This window comes from Bubalus kerabau, chromosome 3 (genome assembly GCF_029407905.1).
Source record: "Bubalus kerabau isolate K-KA32 ecotype Philippines breed swamp buffalo chromosome 3, PCC_UOA_SB_1v2, whole genome shotgun sequence".
NCBI lineage: Eukaryota > Metazoa > Chordata > Mammalia > Artiodactyla > Bovidae > Bubalus > Bubalus kerabau.
The window spans coordinates 172,979,482-173,001,432 of record NC_073626.1 but is presented as its reverse complement, the minus strand read 5'-3'; the positions used below and the strand labels follow the sequence as shown (position 1 = coordinate 173,001,432).

General features: G+C 34.6%; 2 protein-coding genes across 3 annotated transcripts in view; one reads left to right on the top strand and one right to left on the bottom strand.

Moving 5' to 3' along the window:
* The window catches only part of PSMD1 (proteasome 26S subunit, non-ATPase 1), an 82,443-nt gene that overhangs the window by 34,631 nt on the left and 25,861 nt on the right, over positions 1–21,951 (bottom strand). The window lies entirely within an intron of this gene.
* On the top strand, positions 3,528–18,932 carry HTR2B (5-hydroxytryptamine receptor 2B). The gene is made up of 3 exons (XM_055573722.1): positions 3,528–4,312; positions 13,453–13,653; positions 17,732–18,932. Exons 1-3 carry the CDS (start codon positions 3,790–3,792, stop codon positions 18,622–18,624), a joined length of 1,617 nt encoding a protein of 538 aa, XP_055429697.1. The 5' UTR covers positions 3,528–3,789; the 3' UTR covers positions 18,625–18,932.

Genomic DNA, 21,951 nt, shown 5'->3' with positions numbered 1-21,951 from the left:
ACTGGAAAAGGGATAGGCTACCCACTCTAGTATTCTTGGGCTTCTCTGGTGGCTCAGATGGTAAAGAATCTACCTGCAACAAAGAAGACCTGGGTTCGACCCCTAGGTTGGGAAGATGCCCTGGAGAAAGGAAAGGCTACCCACTCCAGTATTCTGTCCTGGAGAATTCCATGGAGCCAGAGGAGCCTGGCAGGCTACGGTCCATGGGGTCGCAAATAGTTGGACGCGACTGAGCGACTTTCACTTTCATTTGAAGCTTTATTAAATATGTGATAGCCATCACTATATCAATTACCATACCACACAAGAGTTGTGGAGGGCTGAGTTATGAGAGCTACAAGTCTCTATTTTGAACAGAACTACATGCCTGTTCTTTGTAATTCTTGTTTTTTCAGTTGGCCCTATTTGCTATTACCAAAGAGCCATCCACCTTTTAATCTGTTACTCTATTTTGGAGAAGAGATGGAAATGTGTTTGTTAAAACTGTCTCAAGAGTGAATTTATCACTGAATATTCTTTTGTACTGCTTAGATTTACTACCATGGGCAAATGGTTTTTTTCATTAAAGACAGGGGAAAGACAAGTTTTTGTGTGTGTTTAGTGTAAAAAAGATTTGAAGTGGTGACTTACAGTCTTCTACCTAATGTGCATGAGGTTTTAGAGCACAGATTTAGTTATTTGTCAATTAGATTCATCTACTCTTTTATTTAGTATTATTATTTTGCTTTCTCTCTGATTGTCAGCTATGCTTCTAATAACTCAAAGTTGTTGTTAACTACAACAATAAGTAGTTGTTCTAACTTCTTATGGTCCCTAGCCATTAAGCTAATTAAAAATACAAATATAAAATAAAAACATTCTAGGAACCAATTTTAACTACTTTTAGTTAAGGTTTAAAAAAAGAAATGAGTCAATGTGGGTAGAAGGGTTAGTATTGACACAGAATTATATAATAATAATGGTCGGTATTTTTATAATATACTCAATGAATATTTTAAAAAACTTATCTGTAAACACAAATTGATGAAGGTTTACTTCATACACGTCTTTTCATTAAATATAATGGTGCTATTTCCAATCTGACATTACTCGTTTTGCAGATACCTACCTGCCTGCATGAGCACAGAAGCCAAACTGTGGTTCAGAATAAAGCACTATTTTAAGGTATTTCCATATTCCTGAAAAGAAATTCTGGCACATTAAAATTTATCTGATTGTTCTTGAGGATTATTTTGTCTTCACCCAAAATTATTAGTAAATATTTTTTTCTAAAATATTGAAGTTTGAGTTAAAATAAAGCAGCAAATATTGAATAAAATCTGAAGTGCTCAGTAGAACTGAACAAAACATTTTCTGGTAACTTTCACACAAGCTAAGGAACATAAATTTGAAACGGCATAAATGCTATTGTCAACAGAGAAGTAATTAAATAACTTAAAAATATGAGTGATCTATGATGATCTTTTATTTATTTCTGTGTAGCATGTGGGATCTTTAGTTCCCCAACCAGGGATTGAACCTGCACTCCCTGCATTGGAAGCGTGGACTCTTAACCACTGGACCAATAGGCAAGTCCCCTATTACATAATCTTTTAAAGGGAAGATTTGAAAATGCCGAAGTTCTAATACAAAGCTAGTCTTTTAGTTTAAGGATGCTTAGATAGCATAGCTGTTAAGACTTCTACACTAATTTTCTAAAATAAGGCAGAAATATATTTTCATTACCTATCATACACTTTTCCCAATATATCCATGGAGGGGGGGACCCAAAAAACTGCCAATGAATCAACTGCCAAATCCAGAGGTCATCTTTTTAAAAATAAGCAATGAAAAAGTCTCTTCTAAAACTTATATGGTGCTGGTGCTAAGTCGCTTCAGTCGTGTCCAACTCTGTGCGACCCCATAGACGGCAGCCCACCAGGCTCCCCCGTCCCTGGGATTCTCCAGGCAAGAACACTGGAGTGGGTTGCCATTTCCTTCTCCAATGCATGCAAGTGAAAAGTGAAAGTGAAGTCGCTCAGTTGTGTCCAACTCTTTGCGACCCCATGGACTGCAGCCTACCAGGCTCCTCCATCCATGGGATTTTCCAGGCAAGAGGACTGGAGAGGGGTATACGCATGTAACAATTCAAACCTTCCTGTGTTCTTCTATATAAGGTTGTAATCAGAGCAAATTAATTATGTTCCACAACAAAGGCATGAAAGCTACATAAGACACATGTTTCACTGGTAGAAATTAAAACTCTGGAAATCACTTTAAGGCTCACTGGGCAGAATCTCCACAGAATTCAAGCTCCAGTATCTCTAGACTGTATCTTATTTTTTCTCAATTAGGAAAAACAGCCTAGGGTTAATTGAAAACAAAACTATCTTAAGCTATAATGACAGAGTTTATCACAGTCCCCCAAATGAAAGACAGCTCTTAAGAATATAACTTGAATAAGGATCATGAATTGGTTCAACATATTTAACTGGTGATTTTATGAATTATAATAAATGCTGCTACTCTCTAAAAATGAATGTATCGAAGATTCAACAACCTCCTTGGCACGCTTACAGCTACACAACACATTTGTATGATTTGAAGCACCAGTGCTGGAGGCTCAGAATAAGCCAACAGGAGGAGGACTCCCACCAAAGCAGCACGCAGGTCTCCTGAGTAGATCCGACGACACGCTTAGGAGAGTAACCCGCAAATAAGAGGTAAGCACCCAATAGATAAATATAGAGTTAATCTAAAGGCTTTTCCTTTTCTTTCTTAAAAAACTCTGCTACCATAATTTTTTATTTCTACTCAGTGCTTTAAAAACCAAAATGAAAAATTTACAAATGTTAAAGGGAAGATTTTAATGTGGGATTTGTAAGGCTTTATGAAAAAATGATTTAATCTTCCTCCTAGCCTCCCCTCCTTGCCTCAGAAACTGGGAAGGTTAAGAAAAAAAGAAATTACTACTTAAAAAAATAACTGGTTCAAACTTGGCATAAAGTGATAAATTTGGAAAATATCTGTACAGAAACATGCTTTCTTTGAAAGATGAAACAAGTAAAAACAGTTATTTGGATCCTAGGAATACTTTCTCCTCTTCTTTCAAACTATAGAGGAGTTCTAGAAACCCCAGTTTTTTAGAATGAGTTATAAAAATGTTTTATAAAAATGGCATTTATATGAGTATTAAAATAAACTTGATCAGACCAAATCTAATTACAAATAAGGATTCCTATGCTGGTAAATCATGGTGGGGCGGGGGGGTGGGGGTGGGGGGCTTGGAGTCTTTCTAGGTAGAAGGCCAGTGTGTATGAAATGTTCTGTTTGGTGTTTGGATGTTTCTAATCTTCTGTACATATTCTAAAGTAAAGGTAAAATGACAATCAAGGGTCAGGAAGCACCTAGGTTTTCATTATACCACTGAAAAAAATTAATGTATCTCCCACTTCATTAATTGGAACATATCAGGCATATATATGATTTTAGAACTGGTTGTATTGTCACAAATGCACAAGAGACCTATGGAGAAGGGAGGGGCTACTAATAAATTCAACTGCTTTTTTAAACTGGGTTTTATTAAGAAATAAAGAAAATAATGCAATTGATATATTTTATATCTAGGGAGAACTCTCTGGCATTCAAATTCAAACTCGATTCTGCCACAACAAGCCAAAAAAAGGGAGAGAGAGAAACCAAAAAACAGCCTTTTTTTCCCACAGCTATCAGTTTCTTTCACTAAGCCTTCCGAAACCTGAGCCTCTGCAGAACACTAACCACTCGGGCCTCACCTACAGACATGGACAGATGTACTTACACTTTCATTTTATAGAACTTGAAATTCTCTTTTTAAGGAAGGAGTCAACTTTGGCCTTGAGTGTTTGGCATGGGTACAAAGCCTTAAAAAAGCAGATGACCAGCTTAGCTACTGACCATGCTGATCAGTGTCCGGAATCAGATCAAATCAAAGAAAAACAGCGAATGGCTTTCTCTTTTAGAATATTCGAGCAACGTACAAGTCCTGGGCATGTTTTGCAGAGCTCATTTGACCACTTAATCTCTTCTAACTGGTCTGGATTACAGACAGAATCAATAACAGAGAAAATGAAACAGACTGGTGAGGAACAGGGAAATAAACCGCGATGGGCAGCTCTTCTGATACTCATGGTGATAATACCCACAATTGGTGGCAACATCCTTGTTATTCTGGCTGTTTCACTGGAGAAAAAGTTGCAGTATGCTACCAATTATTTCCTAATGTCCCTGGCAGTGGCCGACTTGCTGGTTGGATTGTTTGTGATGCCGATTGCCCTCTTAACAATAATGTTTGGTAAGTATTTCACTTTGTTCCTGCCATCGAACCACAGAACTATGATATACTATTAGAGAAATGGATACTCATTCAGGGTTTAAATATGAATTTGGACTATTTAAAGATACAGGGAGTAAACAGTCCCTCATTTTTCATCATTTTCTATGGTTGATAATCAGTTTTAAAGAGCAAAAAATAATTTCTTAAACAATTCTATTCCCTCTCAGTCACCTAAAACAATCATTAAGAAGTCATCCAAGTTAGCAATATTCATATATTCTGAATGTATTACCTAAAACTTATTGTGAAGAACAGACGACTCTATACTTTATCCCATTACTAGTACTTTTTTTTCTTGATAAAGCAATAGCTAGAACACTACTGTGACAGTTAATGTGCTGGGTTAATTATTAATAATAAGATCTCTGAATCACTAAATGCCGAAATAAATCTCTAAGCTCAAATTTCAATTGGAATTGTTCTGAAAAGTCTTGCTATAGCTCTTTATAGTTTGTGTACTTAAACTGAAGTGTTACACATGTGTTGTGTTCACAAAAAATTATGTTTAGTTGCTAAGGAATGGTCTGGCTCAGAAAATCCCAAGAGATGATCCATCTGTTTAATTTTTATAATTTCTGACCATTCATGTCCTTGATGTATGTTAGAGGAATAAGACCTCTAAGTTATTAAAATAAATGACCAAATCTGAGTTATTACAATAATTTAAAACATAATTAGAACTAAAATTTTAGTTTGTCATAATAAAACAGAAAATGATATTAAAATGATGCAAGTAGTGTATGATTCATGCATAACATCTCTAGTTATGTAATTTGGGTAAATACAATTCTGATGATGAATTATGAAGGCTCTCAAGAATCAGCATTAAAAGGGTATATAACTTATTTAATGCTTGACACAAATTGATAGTCCATTCATTAATTGCTGAAGAAGATGATTATTTACAGCAAATAGAGCTTTTTAGAGTTGCTTATATGGTGAAGATAAAAATATTTCAGGTTATAGAAGTAAAATTTATTAACTAGAATTAGATTGCATGTTTGATTGTACTCAGGTTAAATGTTACATTTTTGTAAGTAATTATAGAAAGGTATCTAATATTAATACTTGATCCCTCAAATACAATTAGATGGTGACAGGCTAAAACTTTCCATTCTTAGCTAGGTGTTAAAATTCTTTGGCGGGACAAATAGTAATGTCTTTTCTGCTTTAAAAGACTCTCTCTTCATTAGTATTCTCTATCTATCCCCTCTCTTGTAAGTCTGTAAAAATCCAGTGCAACACACAACCAGGGAAATGACTGAGAAATCTACTCTATAGGACAGCCTAAACAATCTTAATTCTGAATAAAGTTTAAAAGAAGTAAATGAGGATTATATAGGAACATTTATGCATATTTGGTAAAGATTGTACAGGCACCAATTCAAATTTTTATCTCCATGTGCACAACAGTTTAATGTGTGAAGTTACTCTTTAAACTGTGCTGTTAGGCATACGGAAAATGTTAAAATGCTCATACCAACTACAACAAAATTTAATTGACATGTTACATTGAATAAATGAGATTGAAATGTATTTTAACTTTAAAATCCATGAGTTTATAAATATCAATCATCTATTAGTATTTGCAAAATACTGTTGTAGACACTTAACCAACAGTTAGACATTTAAGGAATCTTAAAAGGCAAAGTTTCATGACATTAAAGTAAGGTGATAAACAAAATACAAGAGCAGGTAACAGTGATAATCCCATGTATTTCACAGGAAAACAGCAGGCATACAGCAGCTGAAAACTAAGTTTATATTTAAATATTCGGGGCCCAAGATATTCTTAGCTATAAGAGCAAAAAATCCAACATATTTTCACATACAATATGTAGAACATCTTCCTATCTATGTTCAAAAAATTATTATATATACACCCTTTTAACTTCATTTTGTTCTTTCAAATGTAAATTTTTAATTACAAAATAAACTTTCATAGCCCAAAACATTTCTATCAGTAATTAAGCTGCATAGAAAGGTTAGTAGATTTTTAAAAACAAGCTAAACTGAGAACCACTATTTATTACTGCATTAATTCATTATTGAAAACATTCTACTTCTACGAGAAAATGCATGTTGCCCTCTTAAAAGCTTCAAAAGGATGCATTCATAAACTTGGAACTGCGTATATTATAAATAGGGACCTGAGTTCAAATACTGTTGAGTTTTTAAATAACCTTTCATGTGTTAACTAAATCAATGCATTTATAAGAATTTCTGTAACTTTAAAATGCAGGGGTAGATTTTGTGCATTTTTCTTTCATTATAGGAAAAATCTTCAGAATTTCTGAAGTCTGTACAAACAAAAGTATCCCTGGTTATTGAAATTAAAAAAAAATTAACCACTATTAGTGATAAGAGTTATTTCAGTTATCTTAGGGAAATTTAAAGAAAGTAACACTGAAACTTTATATTCTAACAAAATTAAATGAAAAAAAAAAGGACAGCACTGACAATTTTAAAGTGGCTTTTATACTGAGTAACATTTTATCTAAGCAATAATTTGCATATTTGATTATATAGTATTTGAATTTCTATTTTACCAAGATTATTATGACTGATATAACATGGTTTTTCAAATAAATTGTGCTACATTAACTTTTCTGTCACTTCCTCCTCCTTGGGAGCATTGGACTTAACCTTTACTTTCTAGTTTTTTCACTGTCTTGTCTATAATTCTTAAAAACCATGATCATGAATTAGTAGCTTATAATATAAGGCTTGAAGATGCCCAGGTTAGACATATTTGAGTAGAATGCAAAGGAAAAAAGAGTATCATATGCCAGTATAAAAAACACAGGTTATTTACAGTTTAAGAATGTCTCTGAACTTTCCCTTCTCCCATTAAACAAATTATTTAAAATGTAAAGGGACACATTTGGTCATCCATTGGTCATTACTGGCTTCTTTATAACAAATTTAAAACAATGTTTCATGATCTGTAAGTTGAAACAGTATCTGTGGCGCAGCTGAAAGTGGGCATATAAAATGGCTGAAATATGGGGGTTCATTTGAAGCAAGATACCATATGCTTTGAATCCTGGTTCTCTTGTATTGGCTTAGGCAAGTCAGTTAACAACATACCAGAACTCAAGCACCCTGTGTGTAAAATGGCTATGCTACATCTTCCACTGCCACTATCCTGTGAAATTGTCAAGTAGGTCCCAGCACATATTATACACTAATAATTGGCAAGTATTTGTACAATAAGCAAAAGGTTTATATACTTAAATACAATATTTAGTTTAGATGTGAGTTTGACCAGAGATGAAATAAATGTATAGCAGTAAAAGAGAAAAAAATCAGTTATTCATTTATACACTGAAAAAACAAGGGAGCAAAGCAATTAAAGGCACTTCTTTCTTAAAAATGGAAATTTTAAAAAACCAATGTAAAATTTTCACAAGTATTAAATCACTCGAAACATTTATAACACTATATTAGACATTTAACCCTATGATCCTTCATATGCTCAAATACAGTGAAAAAACAACAATAACAAAAACAAAGAAGCTTTGTAATAAAAATTTAAGCACTGATCTAGCTGTCTTTTCCAGAAGATATATATAGAAACATAATAATTTCTGAGATTTAAAAAAAAAAAAATACTTGAAAACTATGTCCTTTCTGGACATCAGGACAATTTAGGACTTGTCCTGCTCCAGTATCTTCAAGAATTACGTACCTCAATGAACAGAGTCCCCTTGGAATGGCTTTAAAAATAGTCTTTAAATCGTCAAGAGGGAAATCTTTTATGTCCCAGATTCAGAGATTAATGTCAATTACTTTCCAAACTAACAGCATAACTCAGCTTTTCAAACTAAAACTTGCCCCAAGGATAAGCAAGTTTCAGATGAAAATTAATCTATGTCATCAAGAAGCCAAGTTTGTGGTTTAAAAATTCAGGTTTCTATACCAGTTAAAAAGAAAGCCGAACAAACAACTCACCCAAAAGAAAACAAAACAAAAAAAGGCATGGCAATGCACATAGGTTATTTATGCTTCTTAGCCATATTTGATATAAATAGTTAAAATTCAACTTTAGTAAAAGGCATACTTTCATGACAAATTTAGTTAAAAGTTGAACAGTTAAATATGTTCTCATGCCCTTTTTCTGAAGTAGAGTTTTCATTTTAATTGGATGCATTTTGCTACCGCAGGCAGGAAAACAAACACTGATTTTATACTGATGATACGGCTCATTGTTTATAAGTGGGAGGGTTTTAATGGCTGGATTAGTTGGCTAGTTTCTGCCAAACAATAAGAGTAATAAGAACTAACATTTATTGGGTGCTTTCTGTATGCCAGACGTTGTTCTAAACACTTTACACACATCACTGTATTTAATCCTCAAAGCAGCTCTATAAAATGGTATTATTGTCCTCCTCATTTTACAAGGGAAGACATAGGAATAAATAAATGATATTATCTGAACCTAGGAGAACTAATTCTAGAATTCACACTCTTAACCTCTTTTACTCTGCTTTCTCAAATGAAATGAGAAATTGTATCAACCAAAACTGTTATATTTGGCAAGCAGGCAACATTTTTATCTTAAATAACTTGATCTTAACAGGAGGGCCACAGAATTTTATCTAGAGACAAGGCAGAACCCAATATTGTTTTAAGTTATATTTCATACTAAATGATACATACTATATAATTTAAATGTTTTTTCTTCTGTAATAGTTTTTATTAAAAAAATACAGCCTCAGGAATTTAGTTTAAGTATCTGATAACTTATTTCCCTTAGATTCTTAGATACACTTTTCTGTTTATGTAAATCTTAACTTCCATTTGAAATAATACATTACATTCTTATGGAAATAAGTTAGACATAATACATTGCAACAAATAAATGAAATTATAAATCTTTAAAACCTTTCCAGTTACTCTGAGTAGTAACAAACTTTTCTGACCTCAAGCCTGTCAAATCAATACTAACTGAGAAGACAATTTTAGAATGAAAATATCTGGACTAGGAAAAGTCCTTTTATAAACTGAGAATGTCCAGAGTTTTTAACTTGCATAAATTATTATATTACATGAATTCTACTTAGGCAATTATTTTGGCTTTGTATAAAAGATTTCTATAATATAATCCAATCATCTGTTACTTTTGTTAGTTTCATAAAAACAGCCTACTCACTAATATTTCATGAAACCTGGAATCATAAAGGTTAAACAAAAAGATCTATCACTCTTAATCCTAAATCTCAGTCTCTTTCTTTCTTAAAGAAAATTCTCTATCACGCTTCAACATTTCTACTGTTATTGATTAAGAAAGCACTGACTAAAGCAAAATATTCTAATGATCTGCATTAATTTTAGTAACCCCTTTCTGCTCCAAAATTGTAGTTTATAAATTCTTTTTGCTGGAAAACAAAGCTAACAAGGCTTCTAGGCTTAGCTAAAACCAAGACTAAAGAGCGTTCCCTCTTAGTTCACAATCAGAAGTATGTAGGTCAAACAGTTCAATTCCAGAGATATATACTTTTAATATGAGAGTTCTACTGTGGCCTGCTGCTCGCGGCTACTAGATTTCTGACCAGAATTTTCCAGATGATAACTGAAAAGAACACAATCCAAAATTAGAATAGCTAAATAGGCAAGTGTAAATTATTAGCAACCCATTTAAAAGATGATAGAGAGCAGGCATTTTACAAGAGGAAGCCTAAGACATAAGACCTTAATTAACTGCCTTTTAAAATCTTTAACTATGATCAGAATCTCTGGCTGGTAGCTCTAGATTTGAGTATTTTTCTGTTTGCTGCTCAGTTCTAAACCTGAACTTCAGGACAGTTTAAAATGCAGCCTCACTTTTAAATAGTTTCCACTGCAAAACTATCTCAGTCATAGATGATTCTTTTCACTCTATTTAGGCCATTAATTTCCTTAAGCTCAGGTCAAAGAATACACTGCTGCCTTTGACTGTTCAAGGTCCTTTCCTGCTAGTTAAAAAGAAAACTGAACACCACAGCTACGAGGGAGAAAATCTAACTGATTAGATTCTTCCTAAACACAAGTATCTCTGCCATATTTTATTTCTTTTGTTTATTTTGAGCAGTCTCCCATTAAGTTTTTTATGTGGAATTCTGAGTGCCTATCCTATGCCAGCAAACTCAACAAACAACCTTTTCAAGAAAGCAGGGCTTCTCAAACACTAATCTGCATACAAATCACCTAAGCTTATTTCCTTCACCTGCAGTCTGATTCAGCAGGTAGGGAGCCTGCCATTCTAAAAAGTTCCCAGGTGACGCTGATCCTTGCAGATCTGAAGAGCGTATCTTGAGTAGCAAGGTCCTAAAGAACACTTTCAATTAACATTTACATTTTAGTAAGTTTTGATAAATAAATGCTCCCCCTCACATTTAAAGACTTAATTATACCTGATTTTACCCATCTGCAAAATCAGGATATAATCTCTAAGGTCCCTTCCAGCTCAGTGACTAACTTTTATTATCTCCATCCCTTATCCCCACCCCAATTCAATGAAGTAGGAAAAGCCTGATTAAAGTAATTTACTTAAAAGTATGAATTACTCCCTCCATCTGATGCTTTAAAGCCTTTTTAAAGAATCTGCTGAAGATGCAACCAAGTACAAAGGAATCATTTATTCTTTTTCAATAAAAAAAATCTCAATACGGATTTAAAAAATATTTTAATATTCCTGTTGGGAATGTCACATACCAACTGCGGAAGCAGAAGGCACCAATGGGAGTATTTGTCAACTTTGCTAGCTTTTTTGGTGAAACACCAAGTATTTTTCACTGAGATCCTACTTGATTCTTAAAAAAAAAAAAGAAATTCAAGTCTATCTAAAACATCTTTCCCTAAATTATAGTCTTTATTTTGGTGGGGTGGGGCTGGGGTGGGGTCTAACCTCTCTCCACCCCTCAGGCTTCCTGAATTTAAACAGTTTACAACTAAAGGGTCTCTTGGTCCTCTGAAATCCTGAGATAATCTTCGTTCCCCCTCCAATTACCTCAATTATTTTATACCTGTCAAAGGCAGATACACTTGCAAAAACCAAGAAAAGTAGTTTACATTTCGTCAGTGGACATACAACAATTAAACCATACAAAGGGTTTAGATAATCTCATATGTATGGCATTTGTTCTACACAGAAGCAATGTGCCTTTATAGGAAGTTCTAAAATTTATGTGTTTATAAAATGGATTCAAACTGAAATACTCTAGGGCAAATGCTATAATAAATTTTAGTTGTTTTAAAACTGCAAAAAAATATAGTAGTGAGTATATATGTACAATGTATAGTCTATCAAATTCATATATGTATGGATACTCTTCTAAGTAAGTTTATTGGAAAACTACATAGAATATTCAATAGCATACCCTAAACCTGAAATTTTTAAAAAAATTTAATATTCTAAAGTGTTTAAGACTGTATGAGGTATAGGTATGAGGTATAAATGCTTTTTAAATACTTTGTTAAATTAATCACCATGCCTAATAATGAGATGTTCTTTTTAAACCAAAAATCTGTATTATATCTCAAGTGCTTAGAGTGAAGGATGGACTTTTGGAAGGGTAACAATCCACTTCTCTCTGGAATAACCTAAAGCCATTCCTACTGCAAACTTTATTTCAGAACTACTTCTGTCAAAAGGAAAACTCAAGTCATTCCACTTAGTTATTTCACCAAATTAGAGTTTGCTATAAACAAGGCTCATGCTGCTGCTGCTAGTTAATGCTAGAAATGAGCCCAAATCCCAGGCCTGAGACTCCCATGCTAATATTATTTTTGCCACATTACACTGCTTCCTCTATCTGGCAAAAGGTGTTGTTGTTGTTTTTAAATAGCAGCTTAAAAATAAATTTTACACTGGGACGACCCAGAGGGATGGAATGGGGAGGGAGGAGGGAAGAGGGTTCAGGATGGGGAACACATGTATACCTGTGGCGGATTCATTTTGATATTTGGCAAATCTAATACAGTTATGTAAAGTTTAAAAATAAAATAAAATAAAAAAAAAATAATATTTAAAAACTCTGAAATGCTAGATTTACTATTTAATGTGACATGAAATAGTGAATTAAAATAGTGACTATTTATTTAATGAAGGGATCATAAAACACTATATAGATTTTTAAAAAAACACCTCTATTTTGAAATAGAGATTTACAGGAAGTTATAAAGAACTGTATGGGAAGGTCCTGTGCCGCTTTTATTCCTCCTCTTCCCATACTCACATTGTGTATAACTACAGTACTCTATCAAAACTAAGAAACTGATCTTGGTATAATCCACAGAATTAATTCAGATTTGACCATCTATACACACCTTTATTTGTGTGTGTGTGCGCACACACATGCACATATGCGTAGCTCTCTGCAATTTTATCACATATGTAGCTTTATATAATTATTAATACCAATACGATCAAAATACAGGATTATTCTATCACCATAAAGTTACCCTGCTATCCCTTTATAGCCACACCACTCCTATCCCCACCAGCTGTAATCGCTGGCAACAACTAGTTTGTTCTCCTTCTCTAGAATTTTATTTCAAGAATGCTATATAAATAGACTTATAATATGTAACCTTTTTGAGGCTAGATTTTTTTCACTCAGCCTATTCCCTTGAGCATGTATTAATAATCTATTTATTTTTTATTATTGAGTAGTAATCCATGTTATGGACAAAGGACAGTTTGTTCATTCATTGAAGGACATTTGGGTTATTTCCAGTTTGAGCTGTTATGAATAAAGCTGTTATGAAAATGCAAAAAAAAAAAAAAAAAATTTTATCAGAATAGCAAAATTAAGCTGTAACACTATATACATTTCTAAAAAATTACAAAAGAAATAGACAAAGAGTAAAGGTCAAAATCATGCTAAAAATGCTAAACTGATTTAGAAAGAGTTGTAATTACTATACAAAACAAAATCTATTTAAAAGGTGCCATCTATAGAAATGTATATATTGTCAACTTTATTATCTGAAGTTTTCTTGGAAGTTAAGTTGTAAAATTTCAGATGAATATTGAAAAAGGTTAAAAAATATTTATCAGTTAAAAAAGAAACTGCAGGAGAATATGATTTTGTTTTTTTCTTTCTTTCTTTCAGAGGCTATGTGGCCCCTCCCACTTGTTCTATGCCCTGCCTGGTTATTTCTTGATGTTCTTTTTTCTACTGCATCCATTCTGCATCTCTGCGCCATTTCAGTGGATCGTTACATAGCCATCAAAAAGCCAATCCAGGCCAATCAATATAACTCACGAGCTACAGCATTCATCAAGATTATCGTGGTGTGGTTAATTTCAATAGGTACGTGGGGAATGCCAGGGTGTGGGGTGGGGTATACATGCTTTTGGTTCCTTTTGGCTAGGAGATTATCAGGCCTGGCAGACAGTGATACATCAATACAAACTCCTCATAACATTACACTCATCATATAGCTTCTAAACCACTGTATCACAAAAAAGGTGAAAAAGCAGAAAAGTTCATGGCTTGTTGTTGACATGCAGGAAGACTAAATCTGAAATAGTTTTCATATTTGTCAACCAATCATTAAGGCCTAGGTAGCATACAGAATCTTGAAATGTTATTAAAGTAACACCAAAAAATGCCATGCATCTTAAATAACACCTAAGAAAATAAATAGGAAATGAGAAAAAGAATCAAAACATTTTATGTCGATATCAAAGTTCATATAGTCACCTTGGAAATTAATATGTATATAGACTAGACACATCAGTGTCTGTTTAAGTGTTTTGAACATGTTTATAATTTTTTTTTTGGCTATACTGCATGGCATGTGAGATCTTAGATCTCCAACCACAGGGATTGAACCTGTACCCCTTGCAGTGGAAGTGTGGAGTCTTAACCACTGGACCACCAAGGAAGTCCTTGAATGTGTTTAATTAGAAATGTTAAGAGAGATATAAATGACATTCAGAAATAATTTCTGGAAGAAATTATATTTCTTAACTGTTTTATGCCCCTGTGCCCATCTTTAATACTCAAAGATAGCTGCTATAATAGAGTATCTGAGAATGAAGTAAAGCATAAATGGTAACTCAAATCTTTTATAAGCTAATATCACAAAAACAAATAGATTCACAACAGTTACAATGATCATTAACAGACTGACCAGTATGTTCACTTCCTCCTAGTAAGGAAAATTCAAAGAGGAAAAAAATCAAGAGAGACTTGAAATAATTGAGAGACTTGAAATGCTAGAAAGAAATCAAGTAAAGATGTGACTTCTTTCTCTAATGAGAAAAAAAAAGACACTGGGGATTAGGGGCAAAAAACAAGAAAGCAAGACATTGAAAATGACCTACATATTCTTGGAATACAGATACCAAGACCAACCCTCTTTTGAAAACTTTGGAGGTTAAAGTAAGGAGTGTTACTACTCTGGCTTGGGAAGAAATTAAGAGTCAAGGAGAAGTCTATTTATCTGCAAGCAGTGAGAAAAAGCTAACTTTGGGGAAAGAGGCTGATTGATAGAACAGAAGAGGTCCCTAAAAAAGAAGCTATGGAAAGGGCATCAGAGATAATGGGTGACAACTGCCAAAATTTAAAGTGGAGAGAAAGAAAACTGAAGTTCATGTCAAAAACCCCATATCTTTTTGGTAAGCTCAGGGCAATGAGAGGAAAGGAAAGGGAAACAGTGTGTGTTGCAGTAGGGTGGAAGCGAGGGGTGGAATGGGGGACAGGGCAAAGGTGGAGGGAAAATAGGAGAAATGGCTCCTTAAGAATTAAAACATTTGAAACTGAAATATATATTCAAGCCAATATAGAGCCTGTTGGTAGAAGCTGTACCTCGATTAAGCCTGGATGACATGAATTTATATTGATAAAACTGATCAAATTTATAGAGTGCTTATATGTTAGACACTAAGAATACAAAAATAAGAAAAAGAATCTTTTCACTCAGGAAGATGGTCTCATAGTAAGTACTAAGTATACAGAAGAAAAGAATAAAAAGATGATCTCAGATTTACAGCTTACAAGGGATCTTACAAACCTATTTTTTCCTTCTATAGATGAGAAAAGAAACCTAGAGGTTTTAAATAGTTGGCTTAAAGACCTATGGTTTTTAGCACAAAGGCCAAGATCAATGCCATTTTCATTTTATCACACTCTATGCTGTAGAACCAATGACAATTTAACAAATTTGTAAAAGAAAAGGCAGATAATGATGTTAGTTCAGTTTTTAAACTCTGAAAGTGCTGAAAAGAGCTCACTTTCTTCTTCTGGATTTACAGTCATCCCAGGTAACACCTGACAACAGTAAGGTTGAAAGGAGAGTAACAGGGTAAGGTATAAAAAATACCAGAGAAGACAAAGGTTACTGACCAACAAGTTGGTTGAGAAGATAACATAAGCCTTGATGGGAGTTAATGGAATTTGGGAAAAAGTGAAGGATGAACTAGAGGTCAAGATAACTGTGAAAAGAAGTTCTACAGTAATGAAGAGCAGCAGGACAAGAAAGGGAAATAACCGTTCATGATTTTAGATATGGGATAATTTTAAGTGGACTTATGGATGGCTTCTTGGACTGCAAGGAGATACAACCAGTCCATTCTGAAGGAGATCAGCCTTGGGATTTCTTTGGAAGGAATGATGCTAAGGCTGAAACTCCAGTACTTTGGCCACCTCATGTGAAGAGTTGACTCATTGGAAAAGACTCTGATGCTGGGAGGGATTCGGGGCAGGAGGAGAAGGGAACAACAGAGGATGAGATGGTTGGATGGCATCACTGACTCGATGGACATGAGTCTGAGTGAACTCCGGGAGTTGGTAATGGACAGGGAGGCCTGGCGTGCTGCGATTCATGGGGTCGCAAAGAGTTGGACACGACTGAGCGACTGAACTGAACTGATGGATGGCTTCAGTAATGCAAACAAATAACTGGAGGTGAAGAGTTCAAGAAATATAAACTTAGGCATTAGAAGAGTCATCAATGGGATGAAATTATGGAAGATGATAGAATGGAACAGGGGATAGAAAACTATAGCAAAGGGCTAAACCCATTAAGGAAGACAGACAATATATCCTGGAGGTTGGTAGAGGATCCAGATGGAGAACAGTGTAAGTAGCTTACACACGCTTTGAAAGAGACGTGCTTTTGGGGGGTGGGGGTGGGGTGAGGAGAACAGTGTAATGGTTACTGGAAGTAATAGGACAGAAGGACCAGTGAAAGTTTTCTGCAAAGGGCAAGATAGTAAATGTTTTGGTCTTACAGATTCTGTATGATTTCTGTCAAAACTACTCAGCTCAGCAGCAGAAAAAAAGCAGCCACAGACCATATATTAACAACGGGTATGGCTCTGTTCCAACACAATTTTATTTACAAAAATGGAAGACAGGCCAGATTTGGCCATTGAGCCACAGTTTGTTGACCCCTAGAGTAGAACAGAAAGTATACAGATCATCTTTCTGGTGATATACCTGAGAAAAAGCAGACAAGGCAGCAGCCTTCATTAGAAAGGGTTTGAGGAATACATTCTTGTCAAGGTCTCTATGCTACAATAAAAAGGCGATGTAGATGACAGGAATATGTTCAGATTCAGAGAAGTGAATCCTTCTATGATACCTCAAGAATCCTAGAGGTGTCTAAAGATCAATTAACTCAGACTTACTTTAAAATATCTGCTGTTTCAAAGGGAAAAGATTAGGGCCAACCCTTGTGTTCTCTTCCTAATAAGCTATTTCACTAATAAGCAAGATCATATTTAAATACCTACTTCATAATATTTAAAGTATAAGAAAATTAGCATGAAATATATTGCTTTCATTTCTAATGGAGGAAAATGCAATCCTGAAAATAAATTTCATGATCCACAAACTCTTAAGTAACATTTAATAAAAAACAATGAACCCTTAGTTTTCCCTAAGAAGTCAGAAAGAAGAAGTTAAAAGACATTCACAAATATCAAAATGAAACTGGGTAAGCTCAGAGATTAAAAAATAGGTATCAACTCAGAACTAAGATACTGCATGAATGTATTCTTAAGTCTTTTGAGCTCAATCACATGGGATATTAAGATAAAAGCAGCTTCTCTCCTATATTCCTTTCTTTAACCTGGGATAGCTCAAGAAACAAAAATAGATACTCTGAAGTGGAGAATAAATGAAGACATTCTCTATGTCATGGGTAGAATATAGTTTTAGGGACGCTTTAATTATACAATTGAAACCACTAACGTGTCTCTTTAAAAACAGCAGGTTTGCCTACTTAGATTCTGTTTGTCAAATCTTCCATTGATTAAGTGCTTTGATTCTGCCTTGCGGGTACCAGGAATTAACATATACTAATAGTGAAATGTCAGTAAGACAAACTTTAAAAGGATCTAATCAAAGGTCATAACTCAGTTTATCTTGTTTTCCTTAGGCATTGCCCTTCCAGTTCCTATTAAAGGGATAGAAACTGATGTGGCTAACCCAAACAACATCACCTGCGGGCTGACAAAGGATCGTTTTGGCAGTTTCATGCTCTTTGGCTCACTGGCTTCCTTCTTCACACCTCTGGCCATCATGATTGTCACCTACTTTCTCACTATCCATGCTTTACAGAAGAAAGCTTACTTGGTCAAAAACAAGCCACCTCAACGCCTAACATGGTTGACTGTGTCCACAGTTTTCCAAAGGGATGAAACACCTTGCTCATCACCAGAAAAAGTGGCAATGCTGGATGGTTTTCACAAGGACAAAACTCTGCCCAATGCAAGTGCTGACATACTTATGCGAAGAATGTCCACAGTAGGGAAAAAGTCAGTACAGACCATTTCCAATGAACAGAGAGCCTCAAAGGTTCTCGGGATTGTATTTTTCCTCTTTTTACTTATGTGGTGCCCCTTTTTTATTACAAATGTAACTTTAGTTTTATGTGACTCGTGCAACCAGACGACTCTCAACATGCTCCTGGAGATATTTGTGTGGATAGGCTATGTTTCCTCAGGAGTGAATCCTCTGGTCTACACTCTCTTCAACAAGACATTTCGGGATGCATTTGGCCGGTACCTCACCTGCAATTACCGAGCCCCCACATCAGTAAAAACCCCTGGAAAATGTTCTAGTAATATCTACTTCCAGAATCCAATGGCAGAGAATTCTATATTTTTTATGAAACATGGAATGCGAAATGGCATTAATCCTGCCATGTACCAGAGTCCAATGAGGCTCCGAGGTTCAACCGTTCAGTCTTCATCCATCATTTTACTAGATACACTTCTCCTCACCGAAAATGAAGGTGACAAAACTGAAGAGCAAATCAGTTACTTATAGTAGAAATGGCACAATTTTAATATAATGATGAGTAAGATGATTAAGAAAATATAAATATACCAGAATTATATAAAGAACTTTATATCATGTATCAAAAATCATCTCTTAATAAATTAAGAATTATGTATTAAGATTATCCAATTTTCTTTATTTGGGCAAAACTATTCTACTACTAATAAAAAATCATTTTTGTAGAGTTGAAAATTAAAACAATCCAGCACACTGGTTAAATGTTAAGATAGTCAAATGAAATAAAATTAATAAATCAATAAACTTGTGGTTTAGAAAAAAACAATGTCACCATACAAAAAAACAATGCTACCATAAGAATTTATTTAGTTCCTAACTGCATGCTAAGCTATGCCAAGAATGAAATAAACAAAACAAACAAGCATTAACCTTGTCTTCAAGGCAGAACAACAGTGATAAGAGGTCTAAAAATAAGAGTATCAAATAATGATCACATCTGAAGATAAGCTAAGACTGCCATTTAAGTTTGGCTTAGTTAAATGTGGGCTTCCCTGGTGCTTCCCATGGTAAACAATCTGCCTGCAATGCAGGAGACCCAGGTTCAATCCCTGGGTTGGGAGGATCCCCTGGAGGAGGGCATGGCAACCCACTCCAGTATTCTTGCCTGGAGAATACCATAGACAGAGGAGCCTGGTGGGCTATAGACCACCGGGCCACAAAGAGTCAGACATGACTGAGTAACTAACACTTTCACTTTCACTTTAGTTAAATGCAGCCACAATTTTGCACTGATCAGGAAACTGTCTTGATGAAAGGGGGTAAGGGAAGAGACTATCTGGATATCACACAAAAGAACTGGATCTTGGAATTACAGCTCTTTGTTAAACGGCTCATACCAGGCATTTACTGAGCAGAGGCAGGTTTCCTAGAGGAAGAAAAAGCAAATGAAAACAGTCTTGGGTACATGAACCTTATGTTTCTCGAAGAGCATGTGTAAACTAGAGGCATGGGACTTTAATCCAGGAACCTAAACTTTAATGAATTTATAAATAAGATCATGGCTGCCCAAGCTTGCTCAAAGAGTTGGCTGAACTTCTGGCACAGTATTTTTTATTCATCGGTTTGTCATTTTAATTTGCACTGCTAGACGTGGAACAAATCCAATCTGTGTCATTTACTAGTTATTAATAATTTGAGAACTTGGTTTTAACTGCAGCACCTTAGACAAGTTGATTACATTTAATTTTCTTCATCCATGAAGTTTTAGATAAAAGCATTCCTAACATCTTTTATCGTTTCTACTTCTTATAAGAATCATATTATGAAGGAAACACACACACACCAAAACCCTGAATGGCCTTTTAGAAATAAAAAACACATAATTCATTAGCTGGATCTGAGAATTCTTAGCAAAGCCTAAAAGCAGCTCAGGGAAGACATCTGCTGCTGAAACTGGGAATTGAGCACATGTATGAGCTACAGTAAATACAAGAGCAGAAATGAATTTTGTTAATTAGAGATCAAAGCATGGTCAGGTTAAAAAAGGGAAAAAAAAAACAGTTTTCATGAAAACTCAACTTCCTGTGTGGCAGAATATACACACGAGGTGACTGAGTTATATGATATAAAATATAAAGTGACTAATAGGAAGAATTAGTAGCTGATAATGAATAAATAAAGGAAGAGATCCTGATGAGTAAGATTCTTTATACAGGCCAATAGTTACTAAGGGAACACCTAAAAGAATATATTTCTCATATGAAAAGTATCTTCTCATAAAAAACCCTCCCTGAAAGGCAAAAGTAAAACCATTAATTTTTGTTTTTAAATTGTGTGTAAGCTTAGAGCAAAAATAAGGAAAGGTTAGCATCACAGGTTGGCTAGAATGATATGCCAAAGACAACAGGAAGGAAACAGAACTACTCAGCTTCTATTCTGCTTCCATCTTTTGTCTCAAGAGAATGATTTTTAGACCAGAAAAAGTAATGTTAAAACTGATCAAAATGTAAAATAGGTGAAGAGACTGGATACCTTAAATGGGTTCAAGTCTCTAAGCTAAATGAATCACATCCCTGAAATAGAACCTGTGAATATAATTATAGAACCATCGCTGACAAATCTGAGGAAAAACAGAAAATGGCAAAGGTACAAAAGGACTGTAAGTGGCAAATATCCTAACGTTCAAAAAGAGAAAAAAGGGATGGGAATCAAGATATTTAAACTGTGGAGTCTGTTGTAGATCTTCTGAAAAAATGTGGAATAGCTTAATACAAATAGGTTTTATCAGATCTTAGAAAAGAAATCAATGAACACCTGATACTTCTATGAATCTACTAAAATCAGTAATAACCAATTAACCACATACTCTGTTTTAGAGGTACGAGACTAGTTGTTTTGTCACTAAGTTGTATCCAACTCTTTTGCGCCCCCATGTACTGTAGCCCTCCAGGCTCCTCTGTGCATGGAATTTTCCAGGCAAGAAAACCAGATCTGTATAAATACCACGTCTTCAGGATTTAGTGAAAGCTCTCCAGTGTTTTTGTGAACAAGCTGGACAAATGAGGGTTAGAGGATAATACACTGAAGGAGATTAGTATTTTGTTAAACAACCTCCTTCAACAAAACTGACTGGTGAAAGGAGAAACCTATTAGCATGCTATATGGATCTGAGCTTTGCTGTTTTAGCCAACATTTTTATCCAAAATAGGAAAAAAGTATTTAGTGTCTACACTAAATGGCTAACTTTCTATCTTGCATCTTAGAGAAGGTCCTCTAACCAGTTCAATGGATGCTGAACGAATATTTGTTGGAAAAAATATATATGTATATATATTATTTGTTGAATTACATTACAATCTTTACAACAAAGGTTTATTCCAGGAACTTGGGGTAGAAAATCTGTACCAGAGGTTAAAAGAACACGAAACTCATCTTACTTGTTCCTTCAGATTCCCATCCCTAAATTACAGTTCAATTTCATCACAATATCCAAAAAAAGAGTATCCAATATCCAGCCAAAAAAAGAGCTGAAAGAAGTACTTTTAATCTTCCTGTGTTGCACTTTAAAGTACCTTAGTGAAAAGAAACTATGTGAGATCAGACAGCAGAACTATTTTAAGAGGTGTTATTGCACCTACTGCCACCATTACAATTGCTACTACTCACACCCACTTGACTAGCACTTACTAGTGCCAGATACCATTCTAAGGGCTTTAGATATATTAACTCACTTAGTTGTCAAAAAACAGTCTTAGATACTATTACTCTACCTCTTTTACAGAATTTTACAGATGAGGAATCTGAAATTCAAAGAGGCTAAGTAACAAGCTCTAAGTCACTCAGACTTTGAGTGACTCA